The 16,638-nt window shown below is 39.3% G+C and overlaps 1 protein-coding gene across 26 annotated transcripts in view; it reads right to left on the bottom strand.

The window, feature by feature from the left end:
* Window positions 1–16,638, bottom strand: part of HERC3 (HECT and RLD domain containing E3 ubiquitin protein ligase 3) — a 113,853-nt gene that overhangs the window by 54,652 nt on the left and 42,563 nt on the right. For 16 of the 26 annotated variants that reach the window (XM_036922115.2, XM_036922120.2, XM_036922132.2 and 13 more), the window contains 8 exons: window positions 12,578–12,737; window positions 11,127–11,198; window positions 8,836–8,912; window positions 7,779–8,000; window positions 6,729–6,820; window positions 5,853–5,983; window positions 5,108–5,268; window positions 3,087–3,163 (listed from right to left, as the gene is read on the bottom strand). In XM_036922115.2, coding sequence (XP_036778010.2) covers window positions 3,087–3,163; window positions 5,108–5,268; window positions 5,853–5,983; window positions 6,729–6,820; window positions 7,779–8,000; window positions 8,836–8,912; window positions 11,127–11,198; window positions 12,578–12,737 — 992 coding nt within the window. Of the gene's footprint in view, window positions 1–3,086; window positions 3,164–5,107; window positions 5,269–5,852; window positions 5,984–6,728; window positions 6,821–7,778; window positions 8,001–8,835; window positions 8,913–9,164; window positions 11,614–12,577; window positions 12,738–16,638 lie in introns of those variants that run through there. The other 10 variants (XM_036922121.2, XM_036922124.2, XM_036922135.2 and 7 more) reach the window with 8 other exon arrangements.

The following is a 16,638-nucleotide window of genomic DNA, read 5'->3' as shown; positions in this document are numbered from 1 at the left end:
AAAAAGTCTTTTCCAGACCCCTTTCCTCTCTGCTCTGAATCACTGTAACATCAAGGCTTTTAAGGTATTAATCATTTGCCATAACTGCTCACTGACCTCCAACAAGATGTGTTACTAAAAAGTTCAGTTATAATCTATATTGCAAATAATTATGAAAACTTAATGCCTCTTAATTTCTGGCTCCAAGTATACAGCTGTAAATTTGTAAGAAAGGTGGCAAAAAGGACCTGTCAATAATGACCTTGAAAATTCCAAATGCTGCACAGCACTGTACATACTCTTTTCAATGAGATTTTTTTTAATGTAACGATGTTTTCCTAAAACTTCTCTTTTTCAACTGATTTACCCCAAATCCTATTCTTGATCTAGAAGTAAGAAGAAGTTGGAAGTGCTTTATACTTCCTATAGTTGACAGGAGAAAAGAGGAAAAAAGTAATATTGAAGCATTCGTCCCTCAATTCATAAGATGGTCTTTTTTCCCCTTTGTACCTACACATAAAAACACAACTTTCAAAATAAATTTTTTTTATTACTTTCCCATAATTATGAGTTAAGATACCATTATAAAGGGAAAAGAGGAGGATATGTAACAAATAAAGAGATGCTTGCTAAAGTTTTGGATAATTATTTTACTAAAATGGCCAGACATCTATGAGAGAACAAAAGAAATCTTTAATTACACAGAGAAAAATCATAAGACAAAATGGACACTTGAGTCCACACAAAGATGACTGTCTTTCTATCATGGTCTTAAAACCAGCAATGCATACATTTTAATTACTTCCCCCATTCAAACGGGTAGCTGAACACAGACTCTAATACACGCTTACCATAAAATATAAGCATAGAACTATTTTCTCATTCGTCATTGCATGTCCAATAAACCACAGATGCCTCGGATGAGGCACAATCTCAAAATCACTTAAAGACCCAAGAAAAAGCACCAATTTCCTGTGCCTTCTAATTACATGCAGGCCAGAAAGAAAAAACTGGTCTAGGTCAGTGTTTCTCTACTTTGGCTGCACTTGGCTTTCAAAACTCCAGAAGCCAGGTCACATTCTAGACCAGTTAAATCAGAATCTCTAGAATATTTTTTAAAGCTCTTTTTGCCTGACATTAACAGGCAAACAAGGTTGACAATAAGTTTTCTAGGAAAAAGAGATGTCACTTTGAGGCAGGCAGGTGAGCAGGCAGACACACATACACACACACACACACCCTAACAATCCCTACCACATTCCCACTTCCAGGGAACATGGTGAAAGAAAAAGGAGACACTATGATCTGCACTCACTAAAATGTCCCATGACCTAGAATCAAATGTAGCAAAGGATTATCTGAAGAGAACTCTTCCCCTCCCTTCTTTCACCTCAACCCGGGCATTAAAGAGTGAGTCAGCATTTGTAAAAATGCAGCCTGTCACTACACAGATGCTTTTCTGTGGGTCTTTGAGTGATTCTTCTAGTGTTAAGGTAACAGGGTAAACACGTGATTTTATCAGTCTGTGTATCTAAACAAACATCTATGCTCAAGAGCTTTATGTCAAAGTATACAGGTTCAGTTTTAAAAAGAAAGAGCAATACCTTCCTAAGTAATGCTCTATTTTTAGGGATTTTTTTTGTTTGGTTATCTTACATTTTTAATGCACACCACTCTTAGCAGTTTAAACTTTAACCTGCTCTGTTCTCTAACACTACACTACTTCACTTCCTTTTCACCAGTTCTGTTTGCCAAATCAACTGTGTTTAAAATCCAACATCATATATCAGACACCCTATTTATAAAAGGAGTGAAACTAAGTTTTATGTTGAATTTCACAGGAAAATTAAAGTTGTATATTATTCAAGTCCATTTCTTAGGGACATGAATACTTCAAACTCTTACTTGTGAACAAAAAGTTATTATCCTGCAGAGATTCAATGCTTTTCATATTTTGCTTTATTGGCATTTTGGAGAAACAAAGAATAATGTCAGCCTTCCTCAAGATTCCTCTGTGAAGCACTGAAGCAGGGCCCAAAATAGGTCTAAAGGAACAGTCCCAAATCACCGCAGGAGGTGGAGCTGGACAGAACCTTCTCCAGGCTCCTGACCTGGAAAACACCTAACTGGCACTTTCAGCTGCCCGACCTGCAGCCTCAGGCTCCACCCCAACCTCTTCTGCCAAAATCATAGAATTATGCTGCCCAGAAGGCAAGAACAGCATGCCTTTAAAGATGGCAAAGCATCAGACCAACAGGGAGAGATTCTGGGCCTGAAATGGCCCCTTCTCCCCACACTCATTTTCTTCCCCAACAATTCTGATTCCTTCATCACCACTCTGGCCCTTCCCGACTCTTCCAGGAGGGAATAAGCAGCATGCGCTACATATGAGTGGTCCTCCCTAAATGCCTTCTGAAGAAAAGCAGGGTGGGCAAGAAGAGAAAGCACAAGAGCAGGGGAGGGGTTGAAGGGCAGAAGACAGATGTGTGGCACCGAGTTGGGACTCACTGCTCCCCTTGTCCAGGAAGACAGGAATGAACTAAGCTCTGTCACAGAAACCTGGACTGCATCCTCTTCTACCTTCAACTTGGAAAAACACTGGGACGTCCTTCTTCCTGACTTACCCACTACGGTGCTGCAGGGGACCATCTGAGGGAAGTTATAGTGGGGTGCTATGAGAGGATGATAAATAATAAAGGATATCTGAATATTGCGGCATCTCTTTTAGATTTAGTATACTCTCAACCACATCAAACAAACTCACTAAGTCCTCCAATACTTACTATGTATTGATACAACAGTGAAGGGAAGAAATGGAAAGTCAAATAATACCAAAGTAATTAGAAATGCTCTAGGAATCCCTAAATCTCTTTGGGAACAAATATGGAGCTAAACAATTTTAAATTATAAATTAAAACTCTCTGATTGAAATACCAGAAAAATTGTTGGCATTCAAGGGAGGAAAATGGAGATAAGTTTAATGAACTAATTTTAATGAGATAAAAGGTAGAACCAAAGAGTAACCTTGCTCTCATGTTAATTAGCTTTTAAAATAAATGGTTCACCATTAGTCGACCCCCAAAATAATAGTCAAAAGAAAATTTTACCTCATATTTGGAGCAAAGTACAAATGTTTGGTCTCCTCCTGAGAAGATCTGCTTAACAATATGATATTTAAAGCGATCTGTCAAAAAAATTTTCAACAGCATATTTTTCAATAAAATTTTTCCTTGATCCCCTTTTCTAACATTCCAAAATATGTTTTCCACCCATTTTAATTATGTCAGAGAAGTAAGAAAACTTCTTTCCTGGATCTCTGCCCAAGACTGTTTCTGCTTCAATTAAAAATAAATATATAAGATGGTAGCCTCCACTCTAACCCTACCTCCACCCCCTCCCCTAATGCCAGCTAATCCTGCCCATGTTTCTACCTTTTATTCTGTCACTGCATTGACCTGAAATTTAAAATGGTCACTATAAGGAATGGTAATATATGCATATGCCTAAGAAATAATTCAATGGCTAGTGCAGTGGTCCCTTGCCCCTTCAGAATGAAGCCTGACATAGGACCTCCATTTCCTACTCCCTGCTTTACTTCCCATGACACCATGTCCACAGTGACATGCTACTACCACCACACAGCTTATATGCCTGATACACCACACTATGTCACATCTCCTTGCCTTTCCATATACCATCCCCAGGGCACACTGTGTCCTTCACGGATGGCGCGCCTCCTAGAGCTTAACTAGAAGTTGTGCTCCTGGAGTTGTGTGATTCCGGGGTGCCTACCAGGACCCACTCCCCTGAGTCCTCTACCTGGCTAACTCTAAATCATCCTTTCAGACACACCTCAGACTTCCTCTGGCCAGAACACTCCTGATGCCCTCCTCTGTGCTTCCCAATACCAGGAAGGTTCCTAAAACCACATTTCCATAATAAATTGAAATTTACCTATGTATGTTTAAAATCATTCTGGCAAACATCCAGGCAAAAATTGATGATCACATAGGTTAAATTCTAATTAAACTTCAAAAATTTGTGGTTTCAAATCAACCTATAAAAACACTTGAGTTTTTTTAAATTGGTATACTTGTTAAATACACGTATTCTGAGCATGTGTACAAAGCCTTGGAGAGAAAGAAGTCTGCAAACGACAGAGAAGAGGACACCAAGCTCTTCTTTCATTTTTGAGTACACACCCAAAACAAAATCTTGTTGATTTTATACTTTAAGTTCCACTACATTTTTAGATGCTCATACTCATTCCATAAGCACTGAGTTTGAGAAGTCTGCACCAGGCCCTGTGCTGTACGCTGGATTTACAAAAACAGAAATGACTCAGTCTGTACTTAAGTTTCTTATAGTCCAGCAGGCAACTTATGATTGTTAGTGTTTAAAAAAATTCCTGATTAAGCCATAAGGCAGTCACTGTATAGTCTTCAAAATCAAAATTATTAAGTCACACTTCTTTTTAATGACTCTTCAGCTCCATTTCAGCCTCTGGATTTATTATTTCAAGTCACTCATATTTAGTGACTGCTTTTTTAATTCCCAATGAAATGGACACTGCTATTTAGCTACTTTTTAAGAGAAGAAAAAAATGACATGAAAGAAATTATGTCATGTTGTAACCAAAACAGCAATAGCAAAGGAAGGTACGACAGGACAAGCACTACAAGTGCAGGTTTTAGAATGAGACAGACTGGGTTTAAATCCTGCCCCCAGGATCTATGTGGTCTTGGGCAAGTTACTTAACCTCCTGAAGACTCAGCTTCCTCAGACCCATGTGGGGATGACAACTACAAGGTCTTAGGCTATTTCCCACCCGTAGCATAGTAATGGACCTCGGTGAACTGAAAGGCTAACTTTCATTATTAGCAGCAATAATAAATACAATTTATATACCGTTTGTGGTTCTTAGGGCCAAAATTATACTTTTGCTCTATTGTCTAGAATCTCAACTACCATAGTAAGTACTCAAATATTTGTTGACTGGTGTTAAAAGAAAATATCTCATATTCATCCCCTCCAAAAGACTTCAGGGTAAAACACAGATCCATGTTCTATAAACAACTGTTTTGATCACTTAAAATACCATTAAATACCAATGACAAATCAGTCTTACCAGCTCTGGCTGAAAGCTGGCCACTATGGGCGGCCCAGTACCCTTTCACAGGAGACGGGCAATTAACATTACAAGTGTGCCCAGTTCCTAATTGACCTCTTGCTCCACAACCAAATGCATAGATGAGTCCAGAAGAAGGCACAAAGGCTAGGGTGTGTTGTCTGGGGAAAAATAATTTGAATTAACTTATCAACATAGTTTCTACTAATACAGATACATACTCAGACTCGTTTAACTTCCATCTGTGAACACAGCAACTCCTAGGGGTCCCTAGAAATCCTCCCCCATGTTTACATGTGAATCTTTTTGCAGTGGCTGGCTCTTCACAATACTAGCCTTCTCTGACACTCTAGGTCATGGGGATAATGGCAAGACTTGGAAAGAGCTGAGCAGCCTACAGCCTTTGGCCTGTGGGATAAGAGGAGAAAAGGCGGGTGGACCAGGCAAAATTTTCAAGTTCTCTGAGATTCTCTCACTTTCCTTTCTTCCTATCTTCCTCACATCCTGCTACTCTTTATCCCAAAAGAAGCCTAATGTCCCTAAATTGCTCTGCTTATCTAAACCTTTCCTTGCCACACCCACCTTGCTCAGATCTGACTCTCTGCAAACTCTCACCATAGGTGTGCATGCAGTTAAGATTTCTTAAAATGATGGTGGTTAGGTCTAACCACATTCTCCACCACAAAAAAGACAAGATCCATTTCTGAGTCTTAACAGATACTAGGAAGCTCTTAAGAGCACTCACCTGCCACAAGCAATCTGAGTCACTTCACTGCCCATCAGCTCCAGAACTCTTCTTGGATTAACCTCATCATTCATGGAATCATGTCCAAGTTGCCCACAAGAACCAGCACCAAAGGTAAACACACCTCCACTCTAACAAGGAACAAACAGCACGTGACTGCACATAGCTCTGAGTTCAGCACACTCTCCCAAAGCCTTCTGTATGCCACCACAGTCTGTACGAGAACACCATGCATACTGGATGCTTAGCCAAAATCACTTTTTTGTAAAGCCAATTAAATAAAAAAATAATTTAAATAGGAATTTAAGGCTACATCTTTGTGGAACAAAGAACTGCTGAAGGGAATGTGTATCATCTGTAAACTTTTTGAAAGTTGTTGAGAAGTAGGGTGATGAGTTAGGAAAGAAAACAAAAAAGAAACACAGAGATAGGTGAAATAAGATGATTTTGGTGTGATCATTCATATAATAAGAAATTAAAGGCTCCCAAAACTCCCGGGTAACTACTTTTTTTTAACAGCTGTAACTTGAACAGATGCTAAGGCATTTTAGTAGTGAGTCTGTAATAGTATTTCTTCAACATGAAAATACATTTTCATTCTCTCTAGATGTGACTGTTTTAGAAGGAAAACAAATAGGTTGACAATTTTAAAACTAATTACATTGCTATTTCTTTTTTACATATTTAAATGGCTTGTTTTAAAAGAACACAGAATGTTGCTATACATACTATATTTTAAGTTTATGTATATTGAACCATTTTAAACACATCACCACTCTCTAAGACAGTATTAAAAATAATCAAGTAATGCTAATCATCCATGTCATACTCAGCATCAAAGCATTACAGAATGAACCAGAATACTGAGTCCCTTACTTTTGTGAGGACTGCTGTGTGTTCTTCTCCACAACTAATATAGACGACTTTCTGCATTCTTAAGAGTTTCACATGGCAAGGAGACTCTCGATCTAGAATAAGAGAAATAGAATGTCACTCCCATGTGCCTTTGAGATGAAATATACACAGCTATCCTAGCAGTAATTTTGGGTCCCCCCAGATTCCTGACCCACACATTCAGATTCCTACCTAACCTCTACTTGGATGTCTAGCAGACATCTCAGTTTTAATATATCTAAAACCTAATGCATGGTTTCCTCACTCTGCTGACTCTCCCCACACACACCCTCCATACACACACACAGTTTTTCTCATTTCAGAAACAGCAACCTTATCCTTCCAGCTTTTCCTCTATTTCAATCCACATATCCAACAACGAGCAGAACCAGTTGGTCCCACCTTGAAAATATGACTTTATTCCCACTGCTTCCAAACTGGTCTTGCAGCTTCCCCCAGATGCACTACACACAAACTCAAAGCAGATCATTCTTCTCAAAACCATCCGTGTCTCCGTCTCTCAGTGAGAGAAGCCAAAATCCTTTCCCTGCCCTACCATGCCCAACATAACCGGGCCTGCATATCTCTCTGACCTCCAGCTCTGCTGCTCTCCCTCCCCCCTGCTCATCCCACTCCTGAGCACACCACGTATCTTCCCACATCAGCCTCTGTGTGTCCTGATCCTTTCACAGGAGCACACTTTGCCCAGGTATCTACTTGTCTCCTTTCTTACCTAACTTCCTACAGAGCTCTGGTCAAACATCTTATCAGAGAGGCCCTCCCTGGCCACCTTCTGTAAAACAGGAGACTTTCCTTTTGAACCCTTTGACACACTCTGTTGTTACTGGCTTACTGTTTGTTTCTGCCCACTAGTATGCAATCTCCACTAAGCCAAGGGCATTAGCTGCTGTGTTCATTGCTGTACCCTTAGTTCCTAACACAGGGCCAGCACTTAGAAGATACTCAAGAAGCTTGTGTTTAACAAATGAATGTGTTTTCAACCAAAGAGACACATCCAAAGAGTTTACCTACCTTCTTCATCACTGAGCCCTAGCTGCCCTGCATTATTCATCCCCCAGCCAAACACAGCTCCTGAGAGAGACAGGGCAAAGCTGTGGGCCCCTCCTGCAGTCACCTGGGCCAGGGGGATCCCCTCCAGGGACCTCACCCGCTGCGGGCTGGCTTGGCAGGGGAACTCCTTCCCCAGGCCCAGCTGCCCATGGCTGTTCTTTCCCCATGTGAAGAACTGACCATCTGAAATAAGAACAGGGTAAATGGTATTACCAGAAATGATACAAGTCCTATCCACAAAAATAACCTCATTAGAACAATACAGTTGCCCAGTAGGGTCATTTGTTAGCTGTTCCCCCCACCAACCCACGAGACCCACCCATGAGCAAGGGAACAGACACTTCATTCTGTAAGGTGCCAAAACCAAAACTCCCACTTGTCATGACAACAGAATAAACTGAGTCTTTCTACCTTCAAAGGCTATTAACATTTATGCAGAGAAAAACTTAATTGTGTAAGTCAGCTCCGTGTTAACTAGGTCAACTACCAGGCTTGGATCCTGGTTAAGCAAGCTGAACTAGTTCTGACCACAGCAGGATCATGAGACCCCAGACTTCACGAGGTCCAGCTATGACCTGGACCTTCTCAGAGAGCCTCAAACAGGACATGCTAGTGCAGACTTCCCCTCAGATGTACTCAGACACAGTACACGAAATTACTTGCTGCCTTAGGTTTTTCTAACTCCTTTTTCTTTTATTTGGTTGCTGCATAGCAGACTGTAGCTAAGAAAAAACAATCTTCTCTATGCTCCAGAACACTGAGATACAGTCCTGCCTCTTGTTCATCTTCCCCTGTGAGAGAGCTGGAGCAGCAGTGAGGACCACCTTCTTCAGTGTCCACACCCTGTGGGAAGTATGAGCTACACAAAGGCTGTCTGAGAACTGCCACTGGCCAACAGGAATGCTCAGACCCTAACCGATAAGTTAAAGGTGTCCAGTAAGATAACATCACAGAAAAATGCAAAGAGAAATGTGCCCCAAATTAACATAACGTTAGCATATATTTTAAGTTACATTACCAGCTGCAAGAGCCAAGCAATGCCAGTTGCCACAGGAAACTTGTAATATTGTCTGCTGGTTCAGCTTTTGTATTAACCTAAAACAGAAAAGGCTTTCTTCTTAAAAAGGGCACTTGCGGTGATAAGAAATATTCCCAATTAACTAAAACAGCTGTAATAAAAACATCTTTCTTAAAGACTTTAAATCAAATATATAATCTTACATGATACAATTCTGTTAGGTCTTTCACTAACCTCCTGCCTCTTAGGTAGTTACTGCTTAAACAAACAAACAAAACAAAACACCTGTGCACTTAAACCCATTACCACAACCCTCTGTTAATTCCCACCTTGTCATCACCAATTCAGGGACAAATGGAGTAAGTTACAGAAGAGAGGTCCCTAGGAACATAGCTGGAGTATAAATGGCTTTCAAAATGAGGGCAATGCCATGATCCATCAATCCCACTTCCAGGTACACATCTAAAAGAATTGAAAGCAAGGACCCAGAGAGATATCTGTACACCCACATTCATAGCAGCATTAATCACAATGGCCAAAAGGTAGAAGGAACCCAAGTGTCCCTCAACAATTGAACAGAAAAACAAAATGTTGTATATACACCCAACGTAATATTAATCAGCCTTTAAAAGAGCAGAAATGTTGACACATGCTACACATGGATGAAATTTGAGGAGATTATGTAATTGAAATAAGCTAGTCACAAAAAGACAAATATTCTATGATTCCACTTATATGAGATATCCAGAGCAGTCAAATTCACACAAATTGACAATCTAAGGGTGCTTGTCAGCATCCAGGAGAGGAGAAATGGGGAGTTGTTTAATGGGTATAGAGTTTAATTTTTGCAAGATAAAAAAGTTTGGAGATACACAACAACATGAATATACTTAACATTACTTAACTATACACTTAAAATGGTTAAGATTGTAAATTTCATGTTATGTGTATTTTACCACAATTACAAAAAAAAATAAGGGCAATGCCTCCAAAACCCTGATTCCCTAGGATGGTAAAGAGGAAGACCATATAATTACTTCTCAATTCCTACTCCTCTGCTCACATGAAGGACAGAGATAAGAACAGTACCTATTTCATAAGCTTGTGGTGAGAATTAAATGAAAATATCCATGTAATGTGCTTGGCACTGCACCACAGAGGTGGACTACCTGGGAATCTCTCCTGCTTTCTATTTTAACAATTCACAAGTTGCTACGTTCCTCTTCATTAAGTGTGTACCATGGGAACAAAGGAGTTAGATGGATATGCTCTCAGGAGAAGGGCTTCTTAGAAGATACATATCCAGTGGGAAAGAAGGGGATTATTTAGAATGAAAAGTGGATACTGCTTTGGTTAATATTTTCTCATATATAAAAGCATTTATAAAATAGAGTTCACATATGCATTTAGTAGCAAATAGAACCCAACTACTTTTTATTGACTTAATTGTAGATTCACATGCAGTTTCAAGAAATAAGGGAGCGATTCCTTGCACACTTTATCTGGTTTCCTCCAACAGTGACATTTTGCAAACTATAGCATAATATCATAACCAGGATATTGATTCAATACAATTACCAATTTACTCATATTTCCCAGTTTTATTTGTGCTCATTTCTGTGACTGTACTAATTTTATTACCTGTGTACGTTGACGCACCCACCACCAAGGCAAGATACTAACAGTTTCCAAACCAAAGGGTTTCTCATGTTGTACTTTCATAATGACTCCTCCCCTCCCCAACCCCTAGCCAACACTAATCTATCCCCAATTCTAAAATTTTGTCATTTCAATAAAGTTATATAAATGGAACTGTACAGTAGGTAACCTTTAGGGATTAGCTTTTTTCCCCATTCAAAATAGTTCTCTGGACATTCACCCAAGTTGTTTCATGTATCAACAGAACACCAGTATTTTTTAAAATTGGAAATTGCATTACTGCCTAGGGGAGCAATGTTGCAGAAGTTTTACCCAGCAACAATCCTTTTTCCTGGCCCATTTCTACTCAAGTTCCCAAAGTTCTCCCATTACAGGTCACTATTACCCATGTCACAACCTTCATAACCACAGTTACAGAAAGGAAGCAGGTCAAAAGGACAAAGATAATAGAGAAATTATATACTTCAGTGGAGAGAAGGGAACATATGTAGGACAAGCATATACTATGTTTTACCTACTCACTTCATTCTACCCTCCTAATAACTTCATGCAGGTACACCACACCTAAGTCCATTTTTAAGTTAGGAAACTGAGGCTTAGACAAGTCAAGCAATTTGTCCACGGTCACTCACCTAGTATGTAACAGAGCCAATATCAGAAGTGTTTGAGGCTGTGTGACTTCAAAGCTGTTACTTTCTACAATACTAACGTAAGAATAAATTTATTTTAATTAGATTACAATATAAAATTATACAGAAACCAAAGCCTCAGAAATCATCTATAATTTAGACATGACTAATGAAAATTAAATCGCTACTATGACATTGACTAAATGAAATGCCACTAAAAATCTTTATTGCAGTCTTTGGTCATCAACAAATGAAAGCCTTTCATCATTAATGTTCTAACTCTTTTCCCTAATATTATGCACAATACCGTTGAGATATAGCACCCCTCTTTTCTTAGTGCCCACTCTCCCTCTTCCCCCAAAATTAAGTTAATTTTTGGAAGAAATGAATCCAAGACATTACCTGTTCTAAACCAGGAAGTGAAACAAATCACTCTTACCTCCATGTTCCTCTTTTCCTTAAAACAGCTTTTGATTAAAGAGACAAAAATCTAAGAAGGGCAAAAAGGAAGAGGAAGAAGAATATATTGTCCTTTAAAGGGGACAGTAATTGGGGAGGGAAAAAGAGGCCATTTATGAAAGGGAATTGTACTGAGCAATGTATGTGCTCAGCACCCTCAGCAATGGTAATGCTAAAATGCATAATCCAGGTCTCACGCCCTCAAGAGCTCCCAGCTTTTTACTAAAAACAGTGATTAAATAAATAATTACAGAAAATGTGACAATTACTACAACAGCAATGTGCTGCACATCTGTAGTATAAAGGACCAGTAATTAAATGAAGGAAAAAAACTGGTGGCCTCTTTGATGATTAAGAACCTTTAACAAATTGAAGACACCACCCCCAAGAAGTCCACCTGAAAGCAACTTTAGTATTTTGGATGTTTTCTTAGTGGTAAGATATTTAGCTAAATCATCTAAGGTTTAGAATTAAGTAAATATTTCAGAGACTCAAAACCACTGTATTTTTGTATTAAAGAACTTACGTATGTTTGGTATTTTAGCTGCTCATAATGCTTAAGTAATTTGGCCTATTATTAGAATTATTAGAAAATGTCAGCCTTGTGACTCAACTAGTTTATAGTGCTTAGTTGACTAATTGACATAGGCTTGCAATTTTAAGTTAAATGTTACTAAGTCCAGCGTGTGAAAAGATGCCATTTTTACTCAAACACTTGTTGAGGCTCATGCACTCTGCTAGCAACTAAGCTACTAGAATAAACACAGTTCCCAAACCACTCAACATTATTTTAAACTGGAGGTAGACGCTCCTACAAATAATTATAATTTTTGTGACAAGTGTTATGAAGTGTAATACACAGCAGTAGCACAAAGGAAACAGCAATTAAGTAAAGAAAACAGAACCAAAAACAGTGTCTAACAAAGCAACAGCAGGAAAAAATATTTACAAAATTGACATTTGAAAACTCAGACTCCTCTCCGTGACATTCTTACCTGGGCACGGCCACCGAATCCTCAGTAGTCATGAGTCCTAGTTGACCATCACTCCCTGCACCCCAAGAAAACAGCTGGCCCCGGTCACTGAGGGCCAGACTGTGGGACTCGCCACATGCCACATGGACAATGTGCTGATCAGCCAAAGCTCCAATTTGTTCTGAAAGAGTCCAAACCAAAGGGGGAAAATGTACAGCCCAGAAACAGGAGTCACACAAAATTATCTTACACAGAATTATCTTCCCAGGCAGTTTTGTTTTTCAAAGAGAACTGCTAAATCTGTATTTATAAAGATTATAAGTTTTATGTGTCCACAAGCTACCAATTTCCATCCCAGCTACGCTGGGCGGGACATGTGCCCACAGCAGCACACAGCCCAGATGTTTCCTCATGGGCCTGGTGCTTCTCTCCAAGGAGAAGCGTGGAGGTTTACTGTTTGGAGATAGTGAACCAGAGAGGCCCAAATGGGAAATGGCAATGAGACATATTACTCAAAGGACTGAGCAAAATTCTGCCTGGGAACAAGGAGACCCCCACACACAGAACCTTCATTAATTCATAAAAATACTTTTCTCCCCTCAGTTCTAGAACACAGTATCATGTATATCTAGCCAAGAGAGAATTTCTCTGAGAAAACTAGCCCAAAGGACCCACAGATACTGACATTTGTGGATCTCCCAAAGAAATATCCAGTTTCCCAATAATTAATGCACAGCTCCACTCATGTTTTGATACCTCACTCCTAAATATAAAAGGCTAGCCAAAGATCATATGTGTGAGAAAAACTTCAACATGAAAGATAAAGAGCAAAAGAAGCAGAAGTGAACTGTGAAGAAAAAGACCAGGCAGGAAGCAAAAGTTTTTTAAATCCTTAAAAAAATAAAAGAAGTTAAGGAACAAATAGTCGGAAAACAAAATTAGCTTCGAAAACAAATACATGGCAGTGTAAATTTAAAGGGAAAAAAAAACCCTTCAAAAACAGAATGCGAAGTTAGAATTGAAGAAATTTTCTAAGAAACAGAAAAAGGCAAAGAGCATGCAGATGGGCAGGACAGATCTTTTGGGATGATAGGAAAATAACTGTAAGTTTACTAAAATCACCATGCTCTTAAAATGGGTGCATGCCATGCTTGTAAATCATACTTCAATAAAGCTGTTAGGTACATTGATACAATCTTGCAAAGACAAAAAAAAAAAAAAGGCAAAGAACAAAACACTGAGGGGAGGGAAGGAAGAAATGAGATTATTCCAAGAGATTCAACAACAGAAAAACAAGAACTCCAAAGTGACAATGGAAAAAACACAAGGTAGAAAATTTCAAAGAAAAAACAAGAAAATTTCTCACAACTGAAGAATATGAGTTTCGCACCGAAAAGAACTATTAAGGGCTCAGAATAATGACTGATAAAAGATGTATTTCATCTTCATCTTGACATTTCAGAACACCAAAAGATTCTAAAAGTTTGCAGAAAGGGAAGCAGTTTATATATAATAGAACAGGGAGCAGAATGGCATATTTCTCAGAAGCAATGTTGAAAACTACAAGACAATGTAGCAATACCTTCATAACTCTGAAGGAAAATGATTTCCATTTGAGAATTCTATGCCTAGCCATTCATGAACTAAATGTGAAGAGGGGGGAAAAAAAGAACAATTTTCAAGCATGTAAGACTTTCAATATATTTTACCTTCCATGCTGCCTTTCTCAGAAAGTTACCATAAGGTCATGCCTCTAAAACAAAGGAAGATTCAGGATCCCAGAAGCAGAAATTTTACAGAGGATTTCCAACAGAGTTAGAGGGATGTCACCAAGGTGAAAAGTGAAATGCAGTCTGATGGGTTTTATATTATTTTGAGTTTTACAGTTCTGTCAGAGAATATAAAGGTTCACCAAAAAAAAATTAATTATAACTACAGGAAACACTAAATGTTTTACAGGAAATAAAACAAATCATGATACACAAATCCACAATAACCAAATCCATATGTTACATAGTTAAAAAATTGTCAATTAATTTAAAAATATCAACTATTTGGGAAAGACGGAGCATCTAAGTGTGAAGAAGAGGAAAGGATAGTGGAGAATATAAAAGAATGATTATCTTCTTGGGCATGAAGTCTCCAGATTATCCAATACTGAAAAAAAAACTAAGAAATAACATTATAAGCATGTAATTTAGAAACAAAACTAAATACTAAACAAAAGAGCTGAAAGAGTTGAAAGTGATGGCCTCTGAAAGTGAGTGGGGACAGGTGAGACAGGTAGCTGCTATTTGACCTAAACCTAATTTGTATAAATATGTTATTTGAAAACATAAAGTCTTTTTTTTTTTAAATAAGCAGCTGAAAGGATTAAAGATGGTGATGTGAGAGGTGAGACAGAGACCTCCTCCTAAAATCACATATAATATGAAAATAGAATTAATACAACTAATTCTGAAAGAGCAACAGGAAAGAAGGCTGTACCAGACTGCATACACCTGGAGAAAAGAGCAGACCTCACCACACAGGGTAATGTACCAAAGCTGTGACCCCACAGGACCCAAGCCCTTCCCCCACCCCAGCTCACAGGCAGGAGGAAGAGCAACAGAATGGGGAGGGAGTAGAGGCCTGGGACTGTGGAACACCAAGCCCTGGAGATCTGCTCTGGGAGCATGAACCTACATTGCATGGTCCTGTGGTGATTTAGTGGGGTTGGAAAGCTAAAACAGGTGGAATACCTGGAGAGATGGAGATTCCAGCTGCTTGTGAGAAACAGGGATTCATGTCTGGCTGATCTGGGTGGGCAGTCTGAGAGACTTCCTAAAAGTGAGATGGCTGCTAAAGGGGCAAGGATTGCACAGAGCTTACTGCTCAGGAGAAAGGACAGGTAAGCAAAATTGTCCAGGTGCACTCTGCCCAGCAGGTTGGGAGCTTAAACGATGTTCAGGCACTCAATCCCGCTGGCTGGCTACGCAGCTCCAAGGCTCCCACCATGATACACAGACTGCAGTATCTTCCTCCAGACTAGCCTGCACCTGGCTCAGGCTCGCAAACCAACAAACCCCACCCTGGCATCAGGCCAGCTAGAGGGAAGCCCTGCCAACAGCAGATACAAACACAAAGCATAAAGGCTTACACCTGGGTGTTCAGCCCGCTGGTTCTGGCAGTGGAGACAGGCATAGCAGCCAGGAAGCAGAAAACAGCTCTCTCCTCCACCCAAGCACCAATACCGCTCCCTTGCTACTCCCAACATTGCTCCATGGGATGAGCAGCTCCAGAGAGTAGAGCTTCTGAGCACTAGAGGGCACCACAGACAAATATGAAATGTCAAAGGTACCTGGTTCAAAGCAAAATTATGAATACACCTTAGAAAGATTCAAATGAAATTGACCTCATGAATCTACCTGAAAGATATGTCAAAACGAAAATCATTAACATACTCATGGAGGTACAGAAAAATATTCAAGATCTCAGGAAGGAATTTGGGACTGAGATCAAATTATTGAAAAATGCAAAGGAAGGTTTTAAAAGCAGATTAGACATGGTGAAGAAGATAAATGAAATAGAAATTAGGGAAGAGAAATACAAAGAACCTGAGGCATAGAGAAAAAAAAAGGATCTCTAAGAATGAAAGAACACTGAGAGAACTGTGTGACCAATCCAAATGGAACAATAATCGTCTTACAAGGGTACCAGAAGAAGAAGAGAGAGAAAAGAGATAGAAAGTGTCTTTGAGGAAGTAATTGCTGAAAACTTCCCCAATCTGGGGAAGGAGGTAGTCTCTCAGGCCGTGGAGGTGCACAGATCTCCCAATACAAGGGATCCAAGGAAGACAACACCAAGACATATAATAATTAAAATGGCAAAGTTCAAGGATAAGGACAGACTATTAAAAGCAGCCACAGAGAAAAAAGATCACATACAAAGGAAAAGCCATCAGGCTATCATCAGACTTCTCAACAGAAACCTTACAGGCCAGAAGGGAGTGGCATGATATATTCAATGCAATGAAGCAGAAGGGCCTTGAACCAAGAATATTCTATCAGGCAAGGTTATCACTTAAATTTGAAGAAGGGATT

Source organism: Manis pentadactyla, chromosome 5 (assembly GCF_030020395.1).
Source record: "Manis pentadactyla isolate mManPen7 chromosome 5, mManPen7.hap1, whole genome shotgun sequence".
NCBI classification, from domain to species: domain Eukaryota; kingdom Metazoa; phylum Chordata; class Mammalia; order Pholidota; family Manidae; genus Manis; species Manis pentadactyla.
Note: the sequence above shows the minus strand (reverse complement) of the source record. Positions and strands in the feature narration are given on the sequence as shown.